At 44.3% G+C, this 25,778-nt stretch overlaps 2 protein-coding genes across 10 annotated transcripts in view; both read right to left on the reverse strand.

Annotated features, from left to right (window-relative positions):
• Nucleotides 1–3,792: 3,792 nt before the first annotated feature.
• LOC115226297 (translation initiation factor IF-2) lies at nt 3,793–7,786 on the reverse strand. The gene is made up of 3 exons (XM_029797290.2): nt 7,577–7,786; nt 5,903–6,282; nt 3,793–4,054 (listed from the first exon to the last, which is right to left on the reverse strand). The coding sequence occupies exons 1-3, from the start codon at nt 7,784–7,786 to the stop codon at nt 3,793–3,795; spliced, it is 852 nt and encodes a 283-aa protein (XP_029653150.1).
• A 345-nt stretch (nt 7,787–8,131) lies between these two features.
• LOC115226296 overlaps nt 8,132–25,778 on the reverse strand; it is a 109,680-nt gene continuing 92,033 nt past the window's right edge. For all 9 annotated transcript variants that reach the window (XM_029797286.2, XM_036515182.1, XM_029797288.2 and 6 more), the window contains 4 exons: nt 16,019–16,188; nt 15,227–15,353; nt 12,599–13,515; nt 8,132–11,013 (listed from right to left, as the gene is read on the reverse strand). In XM_029797286.2, coding sequence (XP_029653146.1) covers nt 8,278–11,013; nt 12,599–13,515; nt 15,227–15,353; nt 16,019–16,188 — 3,950 coding nt within the window. In that variant the 3' untranslated portion in view covers nt 8,132–8,277. The remainder of the gene's footprint in view (nt 11,014–12,598; nt 13,516–15,226; nt 15,354–16,018; nt 16,189–25,778) is intronic.

Here is a 25,778-nt window from a genome sequence, read left to right on the forward strand (position 1 = left end):
GCGGACACATACATACACACACACACCCTTGCACGGGAACTGGGGTCCCTTCGGGGGGGGAGAGATGAAAGTGGAAGAGGCACAGAGACGGATCACATAGCGACAGCGGTGTCCCTTGAGAGATGTAAATAGAAGGGAGACACACATACACACAGCAACTGGGTCCCTTTGTAGAAAGAAGTGGAGAGGACACACGGACAGACCACATAGCAACTATGTCCCTTGAGGACACACACACACATAGCAACTGGGTCCCTTGTTGAGAGAACTGGAGAGGACACACGGACAGACCACATAGCAACTATGTCCCTTGAGGACACACACCACATACACATCAACTGGGTCCCTTTGTAGAGAGAAGTGGAAGGACACACGACCACATAGCAACTGTGTCCCTTGAGGACACCACACACACACACACAGCAACTGGGTCCCTTTGTAGAGAGAAGTGGAGAGGACACACAGACCACATAGCAACTATGTCCCTTGAGGACACATACACACACACACACACAGCAACTGGGTCCCTTTGTAGAGAGAACTGGAGAGGACACATGGACAGACCACATAGCAACTATGTCCCTTGAGGGGACACACACACACAGGAACACGTGACAGAGGAGTTATCAGATCTATGTGTGATGACAATGTGTCTAACGATGACAGCTAGGGGTCACATACCCCTAGCACAGAGACACAAACACAAGGAAGATGTGTCTGGGAGTGAGTGGCAGGACATTGATGAGCCGGGTACTCATGTATCCGGGGTACATGCAGAGACATACCTATATTTCTGCACACACACACACACACACACATATTCGAAAGGCTTCTGTTAGTTTCCAAAGACACATGCCTTTATAAATGGCTAACAGAGGACCTGTGTTAAAAGTGCCTCGGATAACAAGTGGGATGGCACTCTTGGTGACTGTTGTGGAAGGACACAGAGTAAAACAACACACACACACACACACACTCTCTCTCTCTCTCTCTCTTCCGCTTGTAGTTCTTGCAGATAATTCACACACACGACTGTGTAGATGCGCGTGTGTGTGTGTGTGTGTGTATAACTTGACCTCGTTTGAACTGGCTTCAGTTTGTGGTCATGCTGGGGCACCACCTGGAAGAATATATACACATATATTTTACATATATAATATATATATTATATATATATATTTAGATATATATAATATATATATATATATAGATATATTATATATATATATTATATATATATATATATATATATATATCAATATATATAGTAATTGTATAGATATATATTACATATATTATAATATATATCTATATATTATATATATATATATATATATATAATATATATATATCATATCTATATATCTATATATATATATATATTATATATATATATAAATGCTGTGCTTGAGGAGACCTATTGAGTCAAGTACATCAACATCAAAATAAAAATCAAATGGAAATTGTAGTTGTGATACCTGTGTCGGTGGCACGTAAAAAGCACCCACTACACTCACGGAGTGGTTTGGCGTTAGGAAGGGCATCCAGCTGTAGAAACTCTGCCAGATCAGACTGAGCCTCGTGGCAGCCTCCTGGCTTCCCAGACCCCAGTCGAACCGTCCACCCTGCTAGCATGGAAAACGGACGTTAAACGATGATGGTACACACACACACATAATATATATATATATATAGATATATATATATACACACAAGATATATATATATATACACACACACACTCGCACATACAAACATATATACATACGTGAGCCAAGACGACCTGGGTGTGATTTCATTCACCCAAATCTTATAATGTCACAAGGCATTTTAGCTGATGCTCCACCGATTCACATATCTTCCATTCAATGAGATTATGTTGGTGTATGTATGCATGTATGTATGTGTGTGTGTGTGTGTGTGTGTGTGTGATTTAATTAGTGAAATAACGGACAAACGGATGCGAAGACACGAGTTGTTCTCAGAGTCGCTGTGTGGATAAAGGCGGCGATACACGGTTTGTGTGTGTGTATGAGTGTGTGTGTGTGCGTGTGTGTGTGTGGGTAATGGCAGTGGTGGTGGCGGGTGGTGGTGGTGGTGGTGGCAGTGACACGGAGTGTGTGTGAGCTGACGGAGTAAAAGGAATTATGGGTGAAACGAGATACTCATTAGTAATTAGAGTCTGTTTCATGGAGAGAGAGAGAGAGAGAGAGATGAATGAGATTAAATCACACACGCATATATATGAGCATGTATATATACATACATACATATATGTATATATTACATAACATACATACATACATATATAATATAATTACATATATATACATACATACATATATATACATACATACATTATATATACATACATACATATATACTTAATACATATATATATACATACATATATATATACATACATATATATATAATATATATATATATATATATATAAACATACATACACACACACATATGCATGTAAATGAACACACATGAATTGTTATAGACACATACATACACACATATATACATGCATATGTATGGTAGAATCAAACTGTATGTATGCAAGTGTGAATGTTTACTATAACTATACATATGCGAGTGTATATGCGCATACACACATATACACCCATGATCTAACCACCTGTGTATAGTGCCAATGCAGATATGTACGCACACACACACACACCATCACTTGCATATAAGTGTTTATACACATACATACACATGCATATATTTACACACACACACACACACATATACTGATATATACATACATATACTTATATATACATATATATACTTATATATACATATATATACTTATATATACATATATATACTTATATATACATATACACTTATATATTAAAAACATTACGTTATATAATTAGGGTTCAGTAAAATAATTTACTTTACCACACACTGACCTTTTAGAAATAGCAGCCAAAAAAATCTTACCTCTTTCTTCTACTATAAGAAAAATCTCCCAAACAATGTATACTCAAAAATAATTCAAAAATAATTCATTTTTGAGTATACATTGTCTGGGAGATTTTTCTTATAGTAGAGGAAATAGCTAAGATTTTTTAGCTGCTATTTCTAAAAGTTCGGTATGTGGTAAAGTAAATTATTTTAATGAACCCTAATTATATAACGTAATGTTTTAAATATACCGTAAATGGTCCTCTTACATACTGAACACTACTTGGTAAAATTGATAATTAATAATTAATTAATTTTACCTTTTATTATTGATATACACTTATATATATATATATATATATAATATATATATATATAATATTAATTAAGGGGTGGAAATGATACTTATCAATTAAGACCAGTGGTCTAGCATATTAAAAAAGAATCCGAAGATTAAAATATTTATATATACCAATTAAGGTATATATAATTAATTGGTATATATATATATATACATACATATATATACATAGGCATGAATCCACGTGTACGCACACCATATGTCACTGGTCCGTGTGGTCAGGTTGAAGGAGGGGGGGAGTCACAGACAGACAAGACAAACAGAAAGCTAAATGTGTAGATGGCCCAGGAGGGGTACGCTATACACACTGTACGCACGAGCAGGGTGTATATATGTAACAACATCGAGCCGAGTGCATGTATGTAGACGTGGGTGTATGTGATCGCATAGGTGTGCCTCTGTGCGCTTACATGCGTGCGTATGTCGTGTATGTATGCGAGTTAACCATCCTTGCAGACATCATCACAAACAGACACACGGACAGACGGACAGTTTTGTCATCAGTAGTAGTTGCTACGGTAACCGCCACGGTAACCAGAGTTCCCACCGTAGTTTCCCCGTCCCCCGCGGTTGTTGCGCCAGTTGGGATCGAAACCGCGGTTCGGCGGTCCCCCGCCTCCTCCTCCTCCTCGGTTGCGCTGGTCGTAAGACTTCGGTCCTCTGTAGTCTCTACTGCCACCATATTGTCCTGGGTTCGGCCCTCGATAGTCTGGGCCTGGGCCACCGTACTGGTTACTGCCTCGCTGGCTGTGGGCATTACGACTGAAACAGATGGAAACAAACACGGACACATTAGCATCATCATCATCATCATCAACATTACAAAACCCCACCACTGGGTTTTACCATCCTTAAAGACCCCCCCCCCCCCCCAGTGATAATACTCTCTTAATTCTTTTACTTGTTTCAGTAATTTGACTGCGGCCATGCTGGAGCACCGCCTTTAGTCGAGCAAATCGACCCCAGGACTTATTCTTTTGTAAGCCCAGTACTTATTCTATCGGTCTCTTTTGCCGAACCGCTACGTGACGGGGGACGTAAACACACCAGCATCGGTTGTCAAGCAATGCTAGGGGGACAAACACAGACACACATATATACATATATACGACAGGCTTCTTCCAGTTCCGTCTACCAAATCACTACAAGGCATGGTCGGCCGGGCGGGCTATAGCAGAAGACACTTGCCCAAGATGCCACGCAGTGGGACTGAACCCAGAACCATGTGGTTGGTAAGCAAGCTACTTACCACACAGCCACTCCTGCGCCTATATATACATATATACGATGGGCTTCTTTCAGTTTCCATCTACCAAATCCACTCACAAGGTTTTGGTCGTCCCGAGGCTATAGTAGAAGACACTTGCCCAAGGTGCCACGCAGTGGGACTGAACCCGGAACCATGTGGTTGGTAAGCAAGCTACTTACCACACAGCCACTCCTGCACCTATTTGTATTTTATATTTTTCTTTCCAAAATTTTCGTTGCTAAATTTAATAAAGACAAAAGTCGTCAATTTACTTTATTCATTGCAAGTTAACGACTTCCCTCAGCTTGACGAGATCTCGTTTTATTTTAATAACCATGTGGAATATAATTACTGCCATGGGTTAAATTGAGTTGGTTGATTAATTAGCGCACCCCCCCCCCACCAAAAAAAACCTTGCATCTCTTTCAACATGTCCAGTGTCCCTTTTGAGGGTGGGTACCACTCATGCTGAGAACGTCTGCCCTGGAGAGTGGAAACATTAGTGATAGAAAGAGAGAGAGAGAGAGAGAGTGGGAGAGAGATAGACAGACACAAAGAGAGAGAGAAAGAGAGAGAGACAGATAGACAGACACAAAGAGAGAGAGAGAGAGAGACAGACACAAAGAGAGAGAGAGAGAGAGAGATAGAGAGAGAGAGATAGAGACAGACAGACAGACAGACACAAAGAGAGAGAGTGGGAGACAGATAGACAGACACAAAGAGAGAGAGAGAGACAGAGAGACAGATAGACACAAAGAGAGAGAGTGGGAGACAGATAGACAGACACAAAGAGAGAGAGAGAGAGAAAGAGAGAGAGAGGAAGAGAGAGAGGAGAGTGTGAGAGAGATAGACAGACACAAGAGAGAGAGAGAGAGAGGCAGAGAGAAAGAGAGAGGAGAGTGGGAGACAGATAGACAGACACAAAGAGAGAGAAAGAGAGAGAGACAGATAGACAGACACAAAGAGAGAGAGAGAGACAGACACAAAGAGAGAGAGAGAGAGAGAGACAGACAGACAGACAGACACAAAGAGAGAGAGAGAGAGAAAGAGAGAGAGAGGAAAAGAGAGAGGAGAGTGTGAGACAGATAGACTGACACAAAGAGAGAGAGACAGAGAGAGAGACAGATAGACAGACACAAAGAGAGAGAGAGAGACAGAGACAGAGAGACAGACAGATAGACACAAAGAGAGAGAGAGAGACAGACACAAAGAGAGAGAGAGAGAGAGGCAGATAGACAGACACAAAGAGAGAGAGTGTGAGACAGATAGACAGACACAAAGAGAGAGAGAGAGAGACAGATAGACAGACACAAAGAGAGAGAGAGACAAAGAGAGAGAGGGGTGTGTGGAGGTTGTCTTACTTGTCATAGCCTGAAGAATATTTCCTGTCACCAAAGTCGTCTCGAGGGTGATAGAGCCTGTCACTAGCAGCCTGGCTACGATAGTCACTATCATACATGGAACGGTCACGGTGATGCTGGCTGTGGTCCCGGGACATCTCAGGCCGACTCTTCTGGTAGGGACGACTGTCATAGCTGTGGCCGCCGCCGCCGCTGCTCTCTCTCCGGCCGTCGTCGTGGCCACCACCCGACGATGACATCTTCTTCTGCTGATGCTGCTGCTGGGAGCTGCTGGACGACAGGGATGGGGACGAGGAAGAGACCGACGACGGCGTCGTCGTCTTGTCTGGGGCCCCAGGACTTTCGGCTGGCGTAGAGGCTGAGAAGCCACGTACCTCGACCTGCAAAAAAAGAGTCATGACCTTTAACACCTCCATCACAATCATCATCATCATCAACACTATACCACCTCTACCCACCACGCCACTCCCATCACCACCACCCCCACCACTACCACAACTACCTATTTCTTTACTACCCACAAGGGGCTAAACACAGAGGGGACAAACAAGGACAGTGCGTAACTGGTACTTATTTAATCGACCCCGAAAGGATGAAAGGCAAAGTCGACCTCGGCGGAATTTGAACTCAGAACGTAGCAGCAGGCGAAATACCTATTTCTTTACTACCCACAAGGGGCTAAACACAGAGAGGACAAACGGATTAAGTCGATTATATCGACCCCAGTGTGTAACTGGTACTTATTTAATCGACCCCGAAAGGATGAAAGGCAAAGTCAACCTCGGTGGAATTTGAACTCAGAACGTAGCAGCAGGCGAAATACCGCTAAGCATTTCGCCCAGCGTGCTAACGCTTCTGCCAGCTCGCCGCCTTAATAATAGTAATGATAATAACAATAATGCAATACCAGGTAGTGGCTCTCATGGCTTCTGATCTTAAATGATTAGAAGTGTTATCATGTACATTGTTCTGTCTTGGTATAAAAGATGGGCTACAGCAAACTTTCTGCTCAATACCACAGATTTGCTTGTCAGTTGTTTGACCGTAACCAGTTGAGCATGTCCCTTAGTGGCTGACGATATGTGCATCTCTGATCACAAGCAGAATTAGTAGGGGAGCATCATAACCATGTGTTGAGAGGGATTCTTTGGGGTTTGAATAATTCACCTCTGGAAACATGGGTGTTTCATTCAACATCCTTAAACAACCCTTATTTAGGGACCTTTTGAGCAGGATGGCTTACTCGACCAGAAGAAAATTCTAACTGGGCCCCACCTGCAAGGTCATGTGCTGTTTATCTTGATATGAGATCACCATGTCACGCACATATGGTTGTGATGCATGTGCCTGGTGTACCCTTATCAGACGAGTAGTCATGATGGGTATACTGGGCTTCGTATATTTGTACCCCAGTGTCACTTTGATGGCATGAACTGCTCTCTCTCACTCAATAATTATAATAATAATGATAATAATAATAATAATAATGATAACTACCACCATCACCACTACTACTACTACTACTACTACTACTACTACTACTTCTGCCACCACCATCTGCAACTCCACAATTTACGACTAAGGCTTTTGATAACTAACGCACAAAGCCAGCAATGTGACCCAGGGTTAAACACCACCACCACCACCACCAACAACATCACGAAAATCTCTCACCTTTTTGGTAGGCGTTATAACCGAGGTTTGGCCCTCGTGCTTTGCCGATCGACTCTCCTCGGCTACTGCTCTAGAGGTGGTTTTGCTCCGACTCGTGTCCGCCGACTTCAAAGAGTCTCGTTTGGCCTCGGCCGAGTGCGACACGACACTCTTCGGAGTACTCTTGCCGCTGGAGCAGTCCACGTTCGAGTGAGAGGTCGCCGACGCCATTTTGATGACTGTCACTTTGTTGTCGCCTTCTTTCTTGATGTCCTGCGCGGCACCGACCTTGGTCGCTGCTGTTGTTGTTGTGGCACCTGTTTGGCTCTTTGGTAAATGGACGTCCTTTTTCTGTTTGCTGCTGCTGTCTTCTGCTGGTTTAGCTGTTTTGTTAGGGTCCGCGGCAGTGCTGCTGTTGCTGCTCGCAGCAGGTTTGGTCTGCGTTGGTGGTGTGTTTGTTGACTGAGGTTCTGATGAGGACTTCGCTTCTGACGAGGTTTTACTAGGGGTCTCCGACGAAGACTTAGTTGGGGCATCTGACAAAGATTTGGCAGAGGTTTCTGATGATGACTTGGCTGGGGTCTCAGATGAGGATTTTTTGACAGAGGTTTCTGAAGGGGACTTGGCTGAGTCTTCTGAGAGGGACTTGGTAGGGACTTTTGACGAGGACTTTGCTGGGGCCTCTGAAGAGGTCTTGGCTGGGGCCTCCGACGAGGTCTTGGCTAGGGCCTCCACGAGGTCTTGGCTGGGGCTTTCGACGAGGTCTTGGCTGGGGCCTCCGACGAGGTCTTGGTTGGGGCTTCCGATGAGGTCTTGGCTGGGGCCTCCAACGAGGTCTTAGTTGGGACCTTCAACGAGGACTTTGCTGAGGCCTCTGACGAGGATTTGGCCGGTGACTTTGACAAAGAACTTGCTTGGGCTTCTGATGAAGGCTTTTGATTTGGTTCTGATAATTCTTTCTTTGATAATGAAGTGGATTTGGGCAGAGACTCCTCCACTGCAGATTTAGCGGGGGCCTCTGGCGAGGGTTTACTCTGTGACCCAGATGAGATCTTGGATGCACTTTCAGTTGGCTTAATGATGGATTTCTCTGAAGGACTGCTTTCTTTAATTAATGTTGTGGTCAGCTTTGTCAGTGTTTTATCCTGCATGGAACCAGCCTCTGCTAGAACACTTTCTCTTGAAGCCAACTTCGAAGGCTCTTCCTTAGATTTCGATGATATTTCTCCCGCCGCAGGTTTTTCTGCAACAGGTTTCTTTGTGCCAGGGCTACCATCGTCAGCAGTTTTCGAAGAGACAGATGCTGAACTGGATTCCTTTAACTCTGCCTTTGATACATCTTTGGTCGATTCCTTACTTTTCACAGAGAAAGGAGTCTTGGAACTTTCCGGTACAACATTGGTCTTCTCTGATTTCTTTTCTCCGTCTTCAGCAGACACAGGTTTCTTTGTCGCGGCATCACTTTTAGCAGATTCTTTCTTCAGATCCGAAGACGGTTTTTCCGCTCCGACGGACGATGACTCACCACTGACAGGCTTCAGAGGGGTTCCTTCTTTCGAACTTCCACGACTCTGATCTCCAGATTCATTGTTCTTCTTTTCAGATGCCTTAGAGAGGCCCTTTGAACTGTCATCCTTGGCCAAAATTCCTTCAGCCTTGCTGTCAGAAGGTTTATCAGCACCAGGTTTCAAACTGCTCCCCATTTTTGAAATGCCAGAATCCTTCAACTTCTGAGGCTCGGTTGACATTTTCTTCGCACCAGTTTGGTCATTCTTGGCCTTGTCTACAACTTTAGGGTCAGACGTTACTTTCGACTTCAGATCCTCTTCAGTAGACTTAACTCCTCGCGATCCTTCTTCTTTTGTTACACCTGTCCCCGTTCTAGGCAGTTTAGAAGCCACCTCATCTTTTGCCGTACCCTCCCCACGAACAGAATCTTTGGGTTTCTCTGTCTTCAGAGACTCGACTTTGGTCGTTTCTGTATCAAGTTTAGTTTTCGAGGACAAATTCTTCTTCTTGTCTGCAGAATCTGTCTGGACGTCCGACATCTTGTTGCTATCTTTCTTTGGTTCTGATTTCCCAGTCACGGCTGACTGACCGCTTGCTGAAGAGTCCTTCCCAGACTTTGAGGCATCCGCTTTCGGAATGGAAACTTTCAAACTATCGCCAGAAGATTTGGAATCGGCCGACTTGGAAATCTTATCGGGAACAGATTTTAAAACTGCCTTATCTGACGACTTCTCTGTGTCCTCTTTAAGGGGTTGTTTGGGAGTTGTTGGTCCTTGATTTAGTTGAGAGGTCCTTGTGCTATCATCACATGGCTTGCTCAAAGATTTCTTCCCCTCTTCTTTGGATTGGTTCTCAACAGACTTAGACTCAGCAGTAACAGTTGATGCCTTCAAAGATGGTTTAACAGTGTCAGAAGAATTTTCTACCTTGCTCTTGGAGTCTGGAACATTGTCTGCAGGCTTCGCCTTCAGATCTGTGCTCTTCTGCTTGGGTTCGGCTTTCTGCAGACTCTTCTTTCCACTGTCATCGGCTGGAAGTTCCTTGGAGCAATCTGCTTCCCTCTTACTTGATGCACCAGCCTCAGGTTCAGCCTTTTTCTTATCCGGAATAACCTTTTCATCTTCGTCCTTCTTTCCTTTACGACCTACAGACAGATCCACATCACTGCCACTTCCTCCTCCTCCTCGTGCTGCTCGCAACTTCTCGCAGACCTCTTGCAGCTTCTCGGCAGACTTGGACTTCCGTCCTTCAACTTCCGGCGCCTTCTTAACTCTATCCGTTTTCCCAGAATCTGATTCTCCGGCAGCCGTCTTTGTATCTTTCGTCACTGCCTCGGTCGTCTTCCCTTTCTCTTGGGGTTTCTCCTTTGATGACAAAGGACTCTCCGCTGTCCCACTTGTAACCTTAACCTCACCTTTCTTCTCCCCCTTCTCACCAATTCCGACAGATCCCTTCGTCAAATCAGCAGTAGTGGCATCATCAAACAAAGAACTTTTAACGCTTTGCTTTGAATGAGAGTCGATTCCTTGGTCAGTTATTGGTTTTTTAGCCTCTTCGGTATCAGTTCCAGACTTCAGGCCAGCTGGAGCCTCACTCTTTGCATTTTCAGTTTGTTGTGGACAGAGTTTCTTTGTGACCGGATCCAGGTTTGTGGGACCCTTCTGCTTCTCCTCGCTCGGCTCTGTGTCTGTTTCGGAATGGTTTCTCTTCCTGGTCTGCGATGTCAGGGTGGTCTCAGAAGCAGCAGTGTCACAGCTACTCTTGGAGTCTTCAGCAAGTTTATCGGCTCTCACATGTCCAGCAGGTTTGTGGTCAGACTCAGAGGCTGTGCTGTCGTGCAGTTTGACGGAATCGACGGAATCCTCTTTGTCAAGCTGTGTCTTTGACGGCTCTGATATATTGGTGTTCTCATCATCTTGGAGCATTGTGTCCTTTGCTGACCTTGGACTCTGAAAAAAGCAAAAAAAAAAAGCACAGATTTTAATAAAATGCAACAACAATGGAATAATAGAGAAAATCCCTCAACATGGTTGAACAACCAGCTCAAACATAGCAGCCAAACTTCCCTCAAAATCACACCCAACAAGCTTTTATACATCATCATCATCGTTTAACATCCATTTTCCGTGCTAGCATGGGTTGGACGGTTCGACTGAGGTCTGGGAAGCCAGGAGGCTGCACCAGGCTCCAGTTTGATCTGGCAGTGTTTCTACAGCTGGATGCCCTTCCTGACACCAACCACTCTGTGAGTGTAGTGGGTGCTTTTACATGCCAGGCGAGGCTGGCAACGGCCACCATCGGATTGGTGCATTTTACGTGCTACCGGCACGGAAGCCAGCCAAGGCGGCACTGGCATCGGCCACGATTCGGATGGTGCTTTTTACATTTTCACAATCAGTTTCCCATGAGTTACAACATAGTTTCTCGGCCCCACCCGTCTTATCTATGGACCCCTTTGATTTCTGTTTCCTCAGGTGGGCCCCCATAACTATTCCATGTTTAAAAAAAACCCTATTTTATTTTTATTAGGAATTGTATAAAAAGACAATTGTTAAAAATATTCTGCATTGTGTGGGCATTCTTTTATTTGTTTCAGTCACTTTGACTGTGGCCATGCTGGAGCATCGTCTTTAGTCGACCAAATCGACCCCAGGACTTATTCTTTTAGTCGAGCAAATCGACCCCAGGACTTATTCTTTTAGTCGAGCAAATCGACCCCAGGACTTATTCTTTGTAAGTCTAGTTACTTATTCTATCGGTCTCTCTTGTCAAACCGCTACGTTATGGGGGACGTAAACATACCAGCATCGGTTGTCACGCGATGAAGCGGGGGACAAACAGACACACAAACACACATATATATATATATATATGACAGGCTTCTTTCAGTTTCCAGCTATCAGATCCACTCACAAGGCTTTGGTCAGCCCGAGGCTATAGCAGAAGACACTTGCCCAAGATGCCACGCAGTGGGACTGAACCCGGAGCCATGTGGTTGGTAAACAAGCTACTTACCACACAGCCACTCCTGCGCCCAACCAATTTACTGCAGATAAATTTTAACAAGAAAATTTTATATGGACCCTTGATGAGAACCATTGGGTTAGAAGAATACATTATTGAGGCCCTTTTATACAGCTCGATGCCCTTCATCTTGCTAACCCTTCCTTGATTTTCAAGTAAGATTCTCTAAGGTCCTTCCAGTTGATTGGATTAACCAAACAGCCTCCTCATGAAGTTAACATGCAAGTGGTCGAGTACTCCACAGACACGTGTACCCTTAACATGGTTCTCAGGGAGATTCAGTGTGACACAGGGTGTGACAAGGCTGGCCCCATGAATTACAGGTGCAACTCATTTTTGACAGCTGAATGGACTGGGGCAACACGAAATAAAGTGTCTTGCCCAAGGAGACAATGACTTTCCAGGAATTGAACTCATGACCTTGTGATTGTGAACCAAACACCCCTAACCACTAAGCCATCAACCTTAACAATGTACAACTTATACAAAAGCAAGGAATAAGGAACTTACCTCGGCTCTCTTCTTCTCCAAGGCCGGGACACTGCAGCTGTCGTCCGAGGACCCTTCAGGGGGGTTGTCAGACGACGACACCCGACACTTGCCATCCTGGTTGCGTTCAACAAAGAAATCCTCCTCTTCCTCCTCCTCTTCTTCTTCTTCCAACTCCTCCTCTTCCTCCGCGTCTTCCTCTTCTTCTAAATCCTCCTCCTCTTCCTCCTCCTCCTCCTCCCTGGTCGTAGCCGGCACGGTGAGGTTGCTGTCAGACCCAGTCCCTGCGGTGCTGCAGCTGGCCGCGCCGCCGGTGGCATCGTCGGAGCTGCCAGTGGTGGCCGCCCCGTCGGTCTCCACATCAATGTCGGACGAGGTGAACACAGGTTCAAATGGCTCCTTCAGCATTTTAACAACTTCGGTCTTGTGGCCCCGCAGCTTGTTCTTCAGTCGATGGATGCCCTCCAGTTGGAAGTGGAGGTCACGCTGATCGGGCAGTGTTGGGAAATTGAAGATCAACTTGATCCAACCAGCGAGGTCAGCATAGCTCATGGTTGGATGCCTTTTCTTATAATAGAGCAATTCTAGGGCGAGAGCCTTCGACAGTTGCGACGCTGGCACATTCGGGCTCTCGCCCTTCTGTAACAGTTCAACGGTGATGCCCAGCTTGTCGCAGAGGGGGCCGAGATTCTTCTGCGGCTCCAAGAATGTCTCCTTTATCCAATCGACACCACCTCGTTTCAACCTGCGCCGTATTCGAGACAAGAAGTTAGAGATGTTTTCGGGAGGATCTAAGAAGAGATTCTCAAATATTCTTGGCAAGATCTTAACAAAAGTGTAGTCCTCACACGAGTAGATGTAGTCAGTGATGGCAAACCAAAAGCCATACGTGGCACAGTCTTTCTGGAGTTTCTCCCATTCTTCGGCTGTCCATTCCTCTGTTCAAAAGATACAAATAGACACTTTGTTAGTTATATATAAAAACAGGTACACAAATAAAGGTGTATACACACAAGCATACAGGGGAGGAAGCACTCCGTCGGTTAGACGACAAGGGTTCCGGTTGATCCGAATCAACGGAACAGCCTGCTCGTGAAATTAACGTGTAAGTGGCTGAGCACTCCACAGACACGTGTACCCTTAACGTAGTTCTCGGAGATATTCAGCATGACACAGAGAGTGACAAGGCCGGCCCTTTGAAATACAGGTACAACAGAAACAGGAAGTAAGAGTGAGAGAAAGTTGTGGTGAAAGAGTACAGCAGGGATCACCACCACCCCCTGCCGGAGACTCGTGGAGCTTTAGGTGTTTTCGCTCAATAAACACTCACAACGCCCGGTCTGGGAATCGAAACCACGATCCTATGACCGCGAGTCCACTGCCCTAACCACTGGGCCATTGCGCCTCCACTTGGTACACAAGCATACACATATGTATAAACACATGTATACACACACAGATACCCAAAAGTGTATACACACATATACACACACATGTATATACCTCCTTGTCTCACTGTCTGTCTCCTTTAGTTAGTGTCCACCACCCTGTCTCCCTCCTTCCCTAACCTCAGTCCCAAATCCCTGTGTCCTCCCCACCCCGTCTGTCCATCTGTCCTAACTTTTCTCTCTGTCTTCATCTTCCCTCCAGTGTCCATCCATCTGTCTATCTCTCTGTCTCTAATGTTACACCCTTCGTTTCTTCTTGGCAATTGTTGAGAGAGAGAGAGAGAGGGAAGGAATCAAATAAATCCAAGAACTATAAGAAACGATGAAAACGTCAAGATGTTAAGTTGTAAAGAAGTGATGCTGTGAGGTTGGGACAATGTTCAGATGATATATGAAGATATAAAGTTGGTGATAACGTGATGCTGTGAAGATGTGGATGTCTTGAAGACATGACACTGTTTAGATGCAATGTCTTGAAGACGAGAGGGCCAAGAAGACGCGAGGGCCAGGAAGACATGAGGGCTGGGAAGACATGAAGGCTAGGAAGACACGAGGGCCAGGAAGACACGAGGGCCGGGAAGATGCGAGGGCTGGGAAGACAAGAGGACCATGAAGACACGAGGGCCGGGAAGACATGAGGGCTGGGAAAACGAGAGGGCCAGGAAGACGCAAGGGCCGGGAAGACGCGAGGGCTGGGAAGACAAGAGGGCTGGGAAGACAAGAGGGCCATGAAGACACAAGGGCTGGAAAGATGCGAGGGCCATGAAGACGAGAGGGCTGGGAAGACGAGAGGGTTGTGAAGACAAGAGGGTTGTGAAGACAAGAGGGCTGGGAAGATGAGAGGGCCGTGATGATGAGAAGGTTGTGAAGACGAGAAGGCCATGAAAAAGAGAGGGTTTTGAAGATGAGAGGGTTTTGAAGAAGGGTAGGTTGTGAAGGCAAGGGGGTGGTGAAGATGAGATGTTGTGAAGATGTTAAGATGTTAAATTACGAAAATCTGACGTTCAAATGAGGAGTTGAGACAGTGTGAAGATACAAAGGCAAGAATATAGAAAATTGTTAAAATAATGAGAAGATGAGAAGTTTTGAAAACATGAAAAGGTGAAAAGGCAAAGTGGTGAAGTAAAGGTGTGAAGATATCAAAATGTGTCAGGATGCGTGAAGAAGTGAAGCAGCACACAAGGTGAAATTGAACCCTCACCAGCAATGTCTCGGTTGATCAGTTTCTCAATATTCTCAGCTTCCAATTCGAATTCTTCACAGCAGACTTTCCTCCAGTTTGAAAACTCCGCATCGACGTCACTTTCAGCTGCAGCTTCCGTCGGAGTCTGCAAGGGGACATGGAAGAGAAGAAAAGGGATCAGATAAGGGCAGCATCGATACTGCACCACAGACAACAATGCACAAACTGACATCACACTGCAACATAACAAAACACTGACACCCATACAGCACACGTGGCCAGTCACGGGCAACCTGCAACCGTGGGTAACCTGCAAGCTGAGGGCAACCTGCAAGCCGAGGGCAATATGCAACCCATGGGCAACCTGCAACCCATGGGCAACCTGCAACCCGAGGGCAACCTGCAACCCGAGGGCAACCTGCAAGCCGAGGGCAACCTGCAACCCATGGGCAACCTGCAACCTGTGAGCAACCTGCAACGCGCCGGATGAACTTTCTTCGAAACAGGCTGTCCATGCCTACACTAGACTACTGGAATAATTACTGTAAAAACCCATGGAATTTGAGCACCTGTGTAATTTACACAGGTGATTTCCAGGGTAAACTTTGTTAAAAAAAAGCTTCTACTCATATTCTTTGTGGAAAATAGCGATTTGACGTCTATATCTAGCATGTTGACCGTCCACTTTTAGTGGTCAGTCCTTTAAATTTTGTATATATATATATATATATATATATACGGGCACAGTAAACTTTAAAAAAAACACAAAACAAAAAGTCTTGTAGCAACACGATGACCTTATGACCTTACCTGTGTGGACTGTGTATCTTTCGGTACTTCCTGTTTTTGTGCATTCTGGGATTGATCAGAATCTTTGGGTCCTGCCGACTCGTTTGTCGCTGCGGAGCTGTTGCTGTCCTCCTCCAGCTTCTGTGTCGACGGCTTCGTGTCAGAGTCAGTGGACTTGGCAGGGGCGGCACCTGGAAAGACAGGACGACATTAAACATACATGCACAGCAAACAGATGATCACAACATAGAATTACATCTCGCGTTTCCGGGATGAACACCACAACACAACACAGCACGGCACCTTGGTTATGTGTCGTCAAACACGGTTCCTGGTGTGAGTGAAACCTGGTCGAAGGAAACAGCGTGTGCATGCAATAGAGGGACTTGATGTATAAGGTCTCTGAGTGTGGGTTTGTAAAGGGCCCGCTAAGAAAATGCAGACACACCTCAGGAATGGAAAAACCTATATGAATATCTAATTTGTAGAAGTACCTCTATATACGTAAATACCTTTTTAATGTTTTAACAAATTGCCATAACACCGAATTAAAATGTTTCCGCAGATTTTTCCTTTCCCGATGTCTGTATACATTGGTGGACTCTGTACAGCGCTGGACGTATATATATCTGATGTGCTTGTTGTCGGCGAAACATTTGTTTTGTGTGCTCTCGTGATTCTAAGTTGCCCTTCGCTGGAAATCTGGACAGGGGCCATGGGGTCGGAATAGGGAACAACTAAGGAGTAGCTGGAGTCGGAATCAGAGTCGGTAAAACTATAACGACTCTGACTCGCGATATCTTTATTCTTTAATCTAAACCAGTTATGAGATATCACCTTGATCACTTTGACCGACCTGTCCGTCAGGCGTCCATTTGACACCGCTGGTCACAGCACGCTGTCCACTCCTCTCTGGATCGCGCCTTTCTCATCCATGTGATCCCAATCGTCCTCTTGAAATCGTCACTCCACCGTCGTGGAGGTCTACTCAAAGTACAAACATATGCTTTATGAGATATGCAGACCACAATCACTTGATTACATAAAGAGGAGTCGGAGTCGGAGGTGCCAATAGCAGAGGAGTGGGAACTTTTTGCTTCGACTCCACGGCCCTGAATCTAGAATTTCAGAAATTCTCAAATATTTTTTACCTACGGTTATTCTTATTACTCTGCGGTAGGGAGTGACAACAAGACTTTCGCACCACCCTACACCACTACTACTACTAACAATAATAATCCTTTCTACTATAGGCACAGGGTTGGAAATTTGGGGCAGGGGCAGGGGCTAGTCGATTACACTGACCCAAGTGCTCAACTAGTATTTATTTCATCTACTCCGAAAGGAATAAAAAGCAAAGTCGACCTCGGTGGAATTTGAACTCAGAATGTAAAGACAGACAGACGACAATGCTTCTAAGCGTTTCACCCAACATGCTAATGCTTCAGCCAGCTCACTGCCCCAACAACAACAACAACAACAACAGCCACAAGGCCCGACAATAACCAATAGTAATTAGTCCTTTCTACTATAGGCACAAGGCCTGGAATTTGGTAGGGGGAGAGGGGCTAGTCCGCTACATTGACCCCCAGTGTTTCACTGGTATTTACATTATCGATTCAGACAGGGATGAAAGGCAAAGTTGACCTCGGCAGAATTGGAGCTCATAATGCAAGGAGGGACAAAATGCCACGAAGCAGTTTGCCAAATATCATAACAATTTTGCCAGCTTGTAGCCTTAATAATAATAACAATAATAATAATAATAATCATCATCATCATTTAACGTCCGCTTTCCATGCTAGCATGGGTTGGACGGTTCAACTGGGGTCTGGGAAGCCCAAAGGCTGCACCAGGCTCCAGTCTGATCTGGCAGTGTTTCTACAGCTGGATGTCCTTCCTAACGCCAACCACTCCGTGAGTGTAGTGGGTGCTTTTTATGTGCCACCCGCACAGGTGCCAGACGAGGCTGGCGAACGGCTACGCTCGGATGGTGTTTTTTATGTGCCACCGACACAGGTGCCAGACGAGGCTGGCGAACGGCCACGCTCGGATGGTGTTTTTTATGTGCCACCGACACAGGTGCCAGACGAGGCTGGCAAACGGCCACGCTCGAATGGTGTTTTTTATGTGCCACCGACACAGGTGCCAGACGAGGCTGGCAAACGGCCACGCTCGGATGGTGTTTTTTTATGTGCCACCGACACAGGTGCCAGACGAGGCTGGCGAACAGCCACGCTCGAATGGTGTTTTTTATGTGCCACCGACACAGGTGCCAGATGAGGCTGGCGAACGGCCACGCTCGGATGGTGTTTCTTTATGTGCCACCGACACAGGTGCCAGACGAGGCTGGCGAACGGCCACGCTCGAATGGTGTTTTTTATGTGCCACCGACACAGGTGCCATAATAATAATAATAATAAACCTAGGTATGCTGATCATATGCTTTCTTTTCCAACCACAACTAATTCCACAAAGGGGACATTTTTTGTCATGTGGGGAGTATGTATACTTAAATGAATTCACCCTAGGACATTACTGGTATCTTATTGTATTTACCACAGAGAGATGAGAAAAAAAAAAACCAATTGGATGTTGGTGAGATTGGAGCTCAGAACGCAAAGCGATATCAATACAGTCTAGCACTCTACCGAGTCTGCCACAAAAATAATCAAACAGTACAATAACCGACAATAGCATCACCGTTAGCAACAACAACAACAACAGCACTACACTCATGTCTGACAACACCGCAACCAAACACTGTCGGCAAATAGCAACGACGCGCTCAAGCACTGTTAGCAACGACAACCATGGTGCCATGAGTTAACAACATTAGTAACAAACACTACAACACCGATAACACTGTTAGCAACAACAATAACAATGATCACAACAGCAACACCGGAAGCATTGTTAGCAACAACTACTGCTGCTGCTGCTACGGCGATGGCAACAACACCCAAGTCAGCATAGTTAACAACAACTACAAACAATGCTAGTAACTACAATAGCAATAGCAACACCGACACTGTTAGCAACAGCACCCAACACACCATTAACAACAGTAAAAAGAAAAAAAAAAGAAAAAGCAAACCCAACATCAATAGCAACATTAAGAGAAGCAAAAAACAACAGCCACCACCGCCACAACATTGCTAGCAACAATATCCACAGTACGGTTAGCAACGACAAGCACCTTGCTCCCACCCCTCCCCAAGCATTAGCAACAACTACACTGCTGCTGACAATAGCAGCAAATGCAACAACAACAACATCATAGCCAACAACATCAACTACAACACTGTTAGCAACAACACCAATAATTAGAAATGAACAGAAAAAGAACTAATGTGCCTTGCCAAATGCACCATAAGTGAGTGTGTGTGAAACAGTGGGGGGGGGAGAGAGAGAGAGAATGAGAGTATGAGCATAAAAAATGCGCACACACACATATGTGTGTGTGTATATATATATATATATATATATACACATATATATATGCATGTGTATGTCAGAGTAAACACACAAGAAAACCAGTGTAAGTAAAGAGAAAAGAAACATAAAAAATGTGTGTATATATATATATATATATATATATATATACATACATAGCTATATGTATGTATACACACATGTATGTGCATATATATCATCATCATCATCATCATCATGGCATAAAGACACCCGTTTCTGTCTCTCTGTCTCACTCTAACCTTTCATTATCCGACACAAGATCCCCACTTCCGATGGCCCCCTCCCCTCACAAAGGATCTTTGTCTTGCAAGTTACTTAGTTCCTGCAAGTGGTTGAGTATTCCAAACACTTGTACTCAGTTATCATGATGCAGAAATGAGATGGCATTACGTATGACTAGGCAGGACATTTTAATTCCTAAATTTATGCACAAGTCAATTTGAACCCTGAACCATCGTCATTGTTTCATCGTCGTTTAATGTCCACTGTCCCTGTTGGCATAGGCTGGACAGTTTGACAGTATCTGACGGGCCTTAAGGTAATGGTAAGCTCCAATGTAATCTATAGCATGGTTTCTATGGCTTCCTAATGCCAACCACTTTACAGAGTGTACTGGGTGCTTTTTACATGGCATTAGCACTAGTGAGGTTGTTGTGTAACTTGCAAGACAGAGAAAAAACAAAGGGGAAAAATTCCCTCTGCTAAGAGGTAAAATTTGGGAGAAGGTGGAGGTGGGTAGCTTTATGCCAGGTGTTGAAAGGCTGAAGTAAGAGAGACGGAGAAGCACAGGCATGGTTTCTAAGGCTGGATGCCCTTCCTAATGCCAACCACTTTACAGAATGTACTGGGTGCTTTTTATGTGGCACCAGCATCAGTGAGGTTGCTATGCCACTTGCAAGACAGAAAAGGAGAGGGAAAATCTCTCATTACTATGAGGAAGTATTTGGGAGCAGAAGGTGAAAGTGGGTGGATGTATGCCAAGTATTGAAAGACTAAAGTATGATAGGGGTACCTACATAAACGTCTTGCTATGGAGGAGATGCACAAGGAAGGTAGTGATGTCAAAACTAACACAAATAACCACGGGACAACTTTTTTTTACCCCTACGCTGTAAAGAGTTTGTGAAGCCCCTGGCTCCTGCACAGTGATGGCAAAGGAATGATAGTTGACCATGTCAGGAGGGTGGGATGAGGGTATCACTGGTGCGTGGAAGTGGAGGGGCCAGGAGCGGGTCTGAAATCAATCTGTAAACAGATGTCACTAAATATTACTTTCTAAATTTCGGCACAAGGCCAGAAATTTCAGAAGTGTGTGGGGGTGGGGTGGGGTGGAATAAGTAGATTATATGGATCTACTTATTCCAACCCTGGAAGAACTAAAGGTAAAATCGACCTCGGTGGAATTTGAACTCAGAATGTAAAGACGGATGAAATGCTGCTTACGATTTTTACTTCTTTATTGCCCACAAGGGGCTAAATATAGAGGGAACAAATAAAAACAGACAAAGGGATTAAGTCGATTACATCGACCCCAGTGCATAACTGGTACTTTATTTATCGACCTCGAAAGGATAAAAGGCAAAGTCGACCTCGGCGGAATTTGAACTCAGAACGTAACGACAGACGAAATACGGCTACGCATTTCGCCCGACGTGCTAACGATTCTGCCAGCTCAACAAATAGTAAAGTCTAACGCTGACGGGATTTGAACCTGGAACTCAGAGGAGAAACTCAGTTGTGACCTTAATGGTTTACAGCATGGCACTAACCTCACAAACAACAACAATAACAACAGCAACAACAACAGTAACAACAACAGCAACAACAAGAAATATATAAGGTCCAATACTAAAGGACTTTGCTTGCTGACACCCCTTCCCCATCCCCCAACACAACACCCTCTCAAATGACAAAATTCTACTGGGATTTGAACTCGGATGCTCAACCTTAATAATGATGATTTCTAACACAGGGAGTGCAAGGGTACAAACTACAAGGGTTGGAGTGCCAGGGATTATACCAACCCTTAGGGATTAGGTGAAGATTATCCCCTAACATATTACACTTCGTAATACCATCACCATCGTTTAGTTCTTTGATTATTTAAATGAGCCCCATTAAGGCTCAAACATCAGATGTATTGTGCAAGAGAGACAAGTGCTCGGGGGTGGTCATGGGATGAATGAGGAGAGCTGCGTAAAGAGATGCTGATGTTTAATTGCAGAGGGAACATGTGGAAGGGGTGGGATGAAGAGGTGAGAAAGGATCTATGGGGTATTGGGGCTTACAGAGGGGATGACAGGGGACTGAGGCTCCTGGTGGTTTACTGCACTTGGAAAGACACATCAAGCTAAGTGAAACCATGATTGGCCCTTGCATACAGGCTCGTCCCCTGCAACCCACTCCAGCTGGGCATCCCTAGTCTTGTGGGCTTCAAGGGGCTGGTGGCACATTAAAAAAAGCACCCATATAGGCGCAGGAGTGGCTGTGTGGTAAGTAGCTTGCTAACCAACCACATGGTTCCAGGTTCAGTCCCACGGCGTGGCACCTTGGGCAAGTGTCTTCTGCTATAGCCCCGGGCCGACCAATGCCTTGTGAGTGGATTTGGTAGACGGAAACTGAAAGAAGCCTGTCATATATATATATATGCGTGTGTGTCTGTTTGTCCCCCTAGCATTGCTTGACAACCGATGCTGGTGTGTTTACGTCCCCGTCACTTAGCGGTTCGGCAAAACAGACCAATAGAATAAGTACTGGGTTTACAAAGAATAAGTCCCGGAGTCGATTTGCTCGACTAAAGGCGGTGCTCCAGCATGGCCGCAGTCAGATGACTGAAACAAGTATAAGAATAAAAGAGCATACTGGTGATGGGTTAAAGTACCCAGCACGGTGTTATGAAGGACATCCAGCCGTAGAAACCCTGCCAAAACAGACAGGGAACCTGAACAGCCCTTTAGCTGGTCAGCTGCTGTCCAACGCATGCCGGCATGGAAAATGGACATTACATGATGATGTTCAAACTGGTCAGACCTGGCCTCTCACACCTACCCTACAATGACATTCTAAAAAAACAGACAATCGCAGCATTGGAATCTCAAAGCTAAGAGATTAATTAAATGAACAATTAATTAATTCAAAACAACAAGAATAAATATGCATTACATTTGACAACGTAATCTGGAAGCTAAGGGCCTAAACGCCCTTTTTCCATGATGGCATGAGTTAGAGAATTTGAAAGGGTCTGATGCATCTAAAGACAGCAACCTGCTCCAATGTCTTCTTTGGCTGGGTTTCTACAATTAGATGTCCTTTCTAATGCCAACCACTTCACAAAGGGTAACAGGGGCTTCTCGCATGACACCAGCTTGCAAGGCTAAGGGCCTAATGTGGTCCCTGTACCTGAGGGGGAACGAGTGAGCAAGAGAGAGAGTGTGATGGTCCCAGGGGGAGAGATGAGGAAATGGTAAGAAGGGAGGACGAGGCAAGTATAACAGGAAACAGGAGAGAGGGAAAGGGTTGGTGACAGGGTTGAGAAGAACAGAGACGGAAACAGGACCGAATGGGTCTACATTTGTCCAACATCAGAAGGGGCAAATGCATGTGTGTGTGTGTGTGTGTGTGTGTGTGTGTGTGTGAGGCATTTGTCCTCCACCACTACAATAGATTAGATTTCAGACTTTACAAAAACCCTTGACTAAACCCTACAAGCTGGTGCCCCAGCATGGCCACAGACCAATCACTGAAACTATATATCATCATCATCATCATGAACGCAAAGACAAACTGGGTGCAGGACAACTCGGACACAGCAAGCAAGAGAGAAGGCTTGGCTTGTACGGAGATGTGGTGTGTAATGGAGAACAGGAACTGGCGAGGATAAAACTGACCCCACCTGTACTGGGGCCACGTAAAAAGCACCGAGCCCACTCTACGGGGTGGTCGGCATTAGGAAGGGCGTCCAGTCATAAAACCCACTGCAAAACAGAGACAGAGGCCTGCTGCAGTCTTCTGCCTGGTCGACCCCTGTCAAACCGTCCAATCCAGGCCAATGTGGAAGGCAGGTGTTAAACGATGAGGGGACGAGGAGATGCAAGAAGAATGGACAGGTGAAAGAGGCTGACCAAAGAGGACATAAGGAGAAAGGATGAAGGAAGATCTTGGTGGGGCCCTCGACCCCACAAACATGACAACAAAGAACTACAAAGGAGGACAGCAGAGAGAAGTCACGCTAACCCCTATGAGGGTGTTTAAACTGAAGGGAGGGTCGATTGTCTCTGAGGGGCAGTAGGGGATGAATGAAAGTGTAGTGGTGGTGGTGGTGAAGGCAGTGGTTATTACAAGGCGGGGGCAATGTAGCAGGGCTAGGATGGGGGTTAATCAGCCATTTAAGATCTAACAAGGATGTATATATAAACTTTTTTGAAAGATTTTAACCAAGAAAATAAAATGAAACAAAATAGAAAATAAAATGAAAAAAAAAATAAAGATAAAATTTAGAAAGAAAAAAAAAACAAGAAAAAAAATAGTAAGAAAACAAAAACAAACAACAACAAGAAAATGTAAAAAAAATACAACACCAACAACGAAAATATACATAAAAATATAAACCAAGAAAAGAAAGAAACACAACAAAAAATGAAAACTCTAAGCAAATAAAAAAGGAAAAAAAAAAGAAGAAAAAGAAACACTGTAACCAAACCATAACAAAGAAAGAAAATAATAATTAATGCGATAAATTAAATTAATTAGAACAACGAGAAAAGCTTGTTGAATGTTTGAAGAATAATTTATGTAAATATATTCAGAGAGGGCAGGAAAAAATTTTTGAAAAAGAAAGGCAAAATAATAATAATAATAATAATAATAATAATAATAATAATAAATTAATAATAATAAATTAATAATAACAGAATTAAAATAATGTGGAGGTAAAAGGAAGGGCCCCTTCTATATTGTAAGAAATCTCCTCTAAAGAAAAAAAATACCCTTGGGAGGTTAGTAATTAAGGTAGTTGTGATTTTAAATGTAATTAGGTAGTTGCTGAGATTCGTTAAGCGCTGATATCAATGGCAATGTGTACGTGTGTGAATGAATATATATGAATATGTATATATATATATATATATATATATTATATATATTATATATATATATATATATATATATACACATATATATACACATACATACATATATATATATGTATATATATTATATATATATATATATATATATATAGATATATATATATATGTATGTATACATATCTCCCAATCAACCCGACTCATTCTTTTAATAATTCTGATGAAGGACTGACATCCGAAAAGTTAAGACCCATTACTTCGCTTTTTCAGTGCTACACTAAAACTACATTTCCTAAAATTTGTTCTCATGTTGTCTTCTTTTTGTGCTCGTGGGTTTATATATGTGTTTGTGCATGAATGTGTGTGTGTGTGTGTGTGTATGAAGGCACATGGCTCAGTGGTTAGTGCATCAGACTCACAGTCATGAGGTAATGAGTTCGATTCCCAGCTGTGTGTTGTGTTTTTGGGCAAGACACTTTACTTCACGTTGCTCCAGTTCACTCTGTTGCAACGTCACTGGCGCCAGGCTGTATTGGCCCCTTTGCCCCTCCCTTGGGTAACATCGGTGGCATGAAAAGGGGAGGCTGGTATGCATGGGCAACTGCTGGTCTTCCATAAACAACCTTGCCCAGATTTGTGCCTCAGAGGGGAACTTTCTAGTTGCAATCCCACAATATTTTATGACTGAAGGGGGTCTTTCCCCTTTTACCCTAGGGTGTGACCTAAGGGAAATTTGACTGCTATTTGTAGCAGGTCTAGCTACAAATATATAGGTCTTCCATATTGCTTCATGCATACACAAGACAATAGGATGTGATCTGAGGGAAATTTAGCTGCTTTTCTTACCAGCTCTAGCTGCTATGTAGAGGCCTCCTTCACTGACTCATATATCCATGCATAAAACAGTAGGATGTGGTATGAGGGACTTTTCACCACTAATCCTACCAGGTAGAGGTCTCCCACATTGGTTCATACATACATAAGACAGTACAGTGTGATTTGAGGGCAATTTGGCTGCTATTTCTACTAAGTCTACCATGTAGAGATCTCTTTCATCAACTTATACATATACAGGCGCAAGAGTGGCTGTGTGGTAAGTAGCTTGTTTACCGACCACATGGTTCCGGGTTCAGTCCCACTGCGTGGCACCTTGGGCAAGTGTCTTCTACTATAGCCTCGGGCCGACCAAAGCCTTGTGAGTGGATTTGGTAGACGGAAAC

Source organism: Octopus sinensis, linkage group LG30 (assembly GCF_006345805.1).
Source record: "Octopus sinensis linkage group LG30, ASM634580v1, whole genome shotgun sequence".
NCBI classification, from domain to species: domain Eukaryota; kingdom Metazoa; phylum Mollusca; class Cephalopoda; order Octopoda; family Octopodidae; genus Octopus; species Octopus sinensis.

Excerpts from the sequence above, each read along its gene's own strand:
- LOC115226297 (XM_029797290.2), bottom strand. The coding sequence starts at position 7,786 with ATGGCGTCGGCGACCTCTCACTCGAACGTGGACTGCTCCAGCGGCAAG. Across the intron at positions 6,283-7,576 it reads TTATAACGCCTACCAAAAAG|GTCGAGGTACGTGGCTTCTC; the intron begins GTGAGAGATTTT and ends CTTTTTTTGCAG. Across the intron at positions 4,055-5,902 it reads TATTCTTCAGGCTATGACAA|TCGTAATGCCCACAGCCAGC; the intron begins GTAAGACAACCT and ends CATCTGTTTCAG.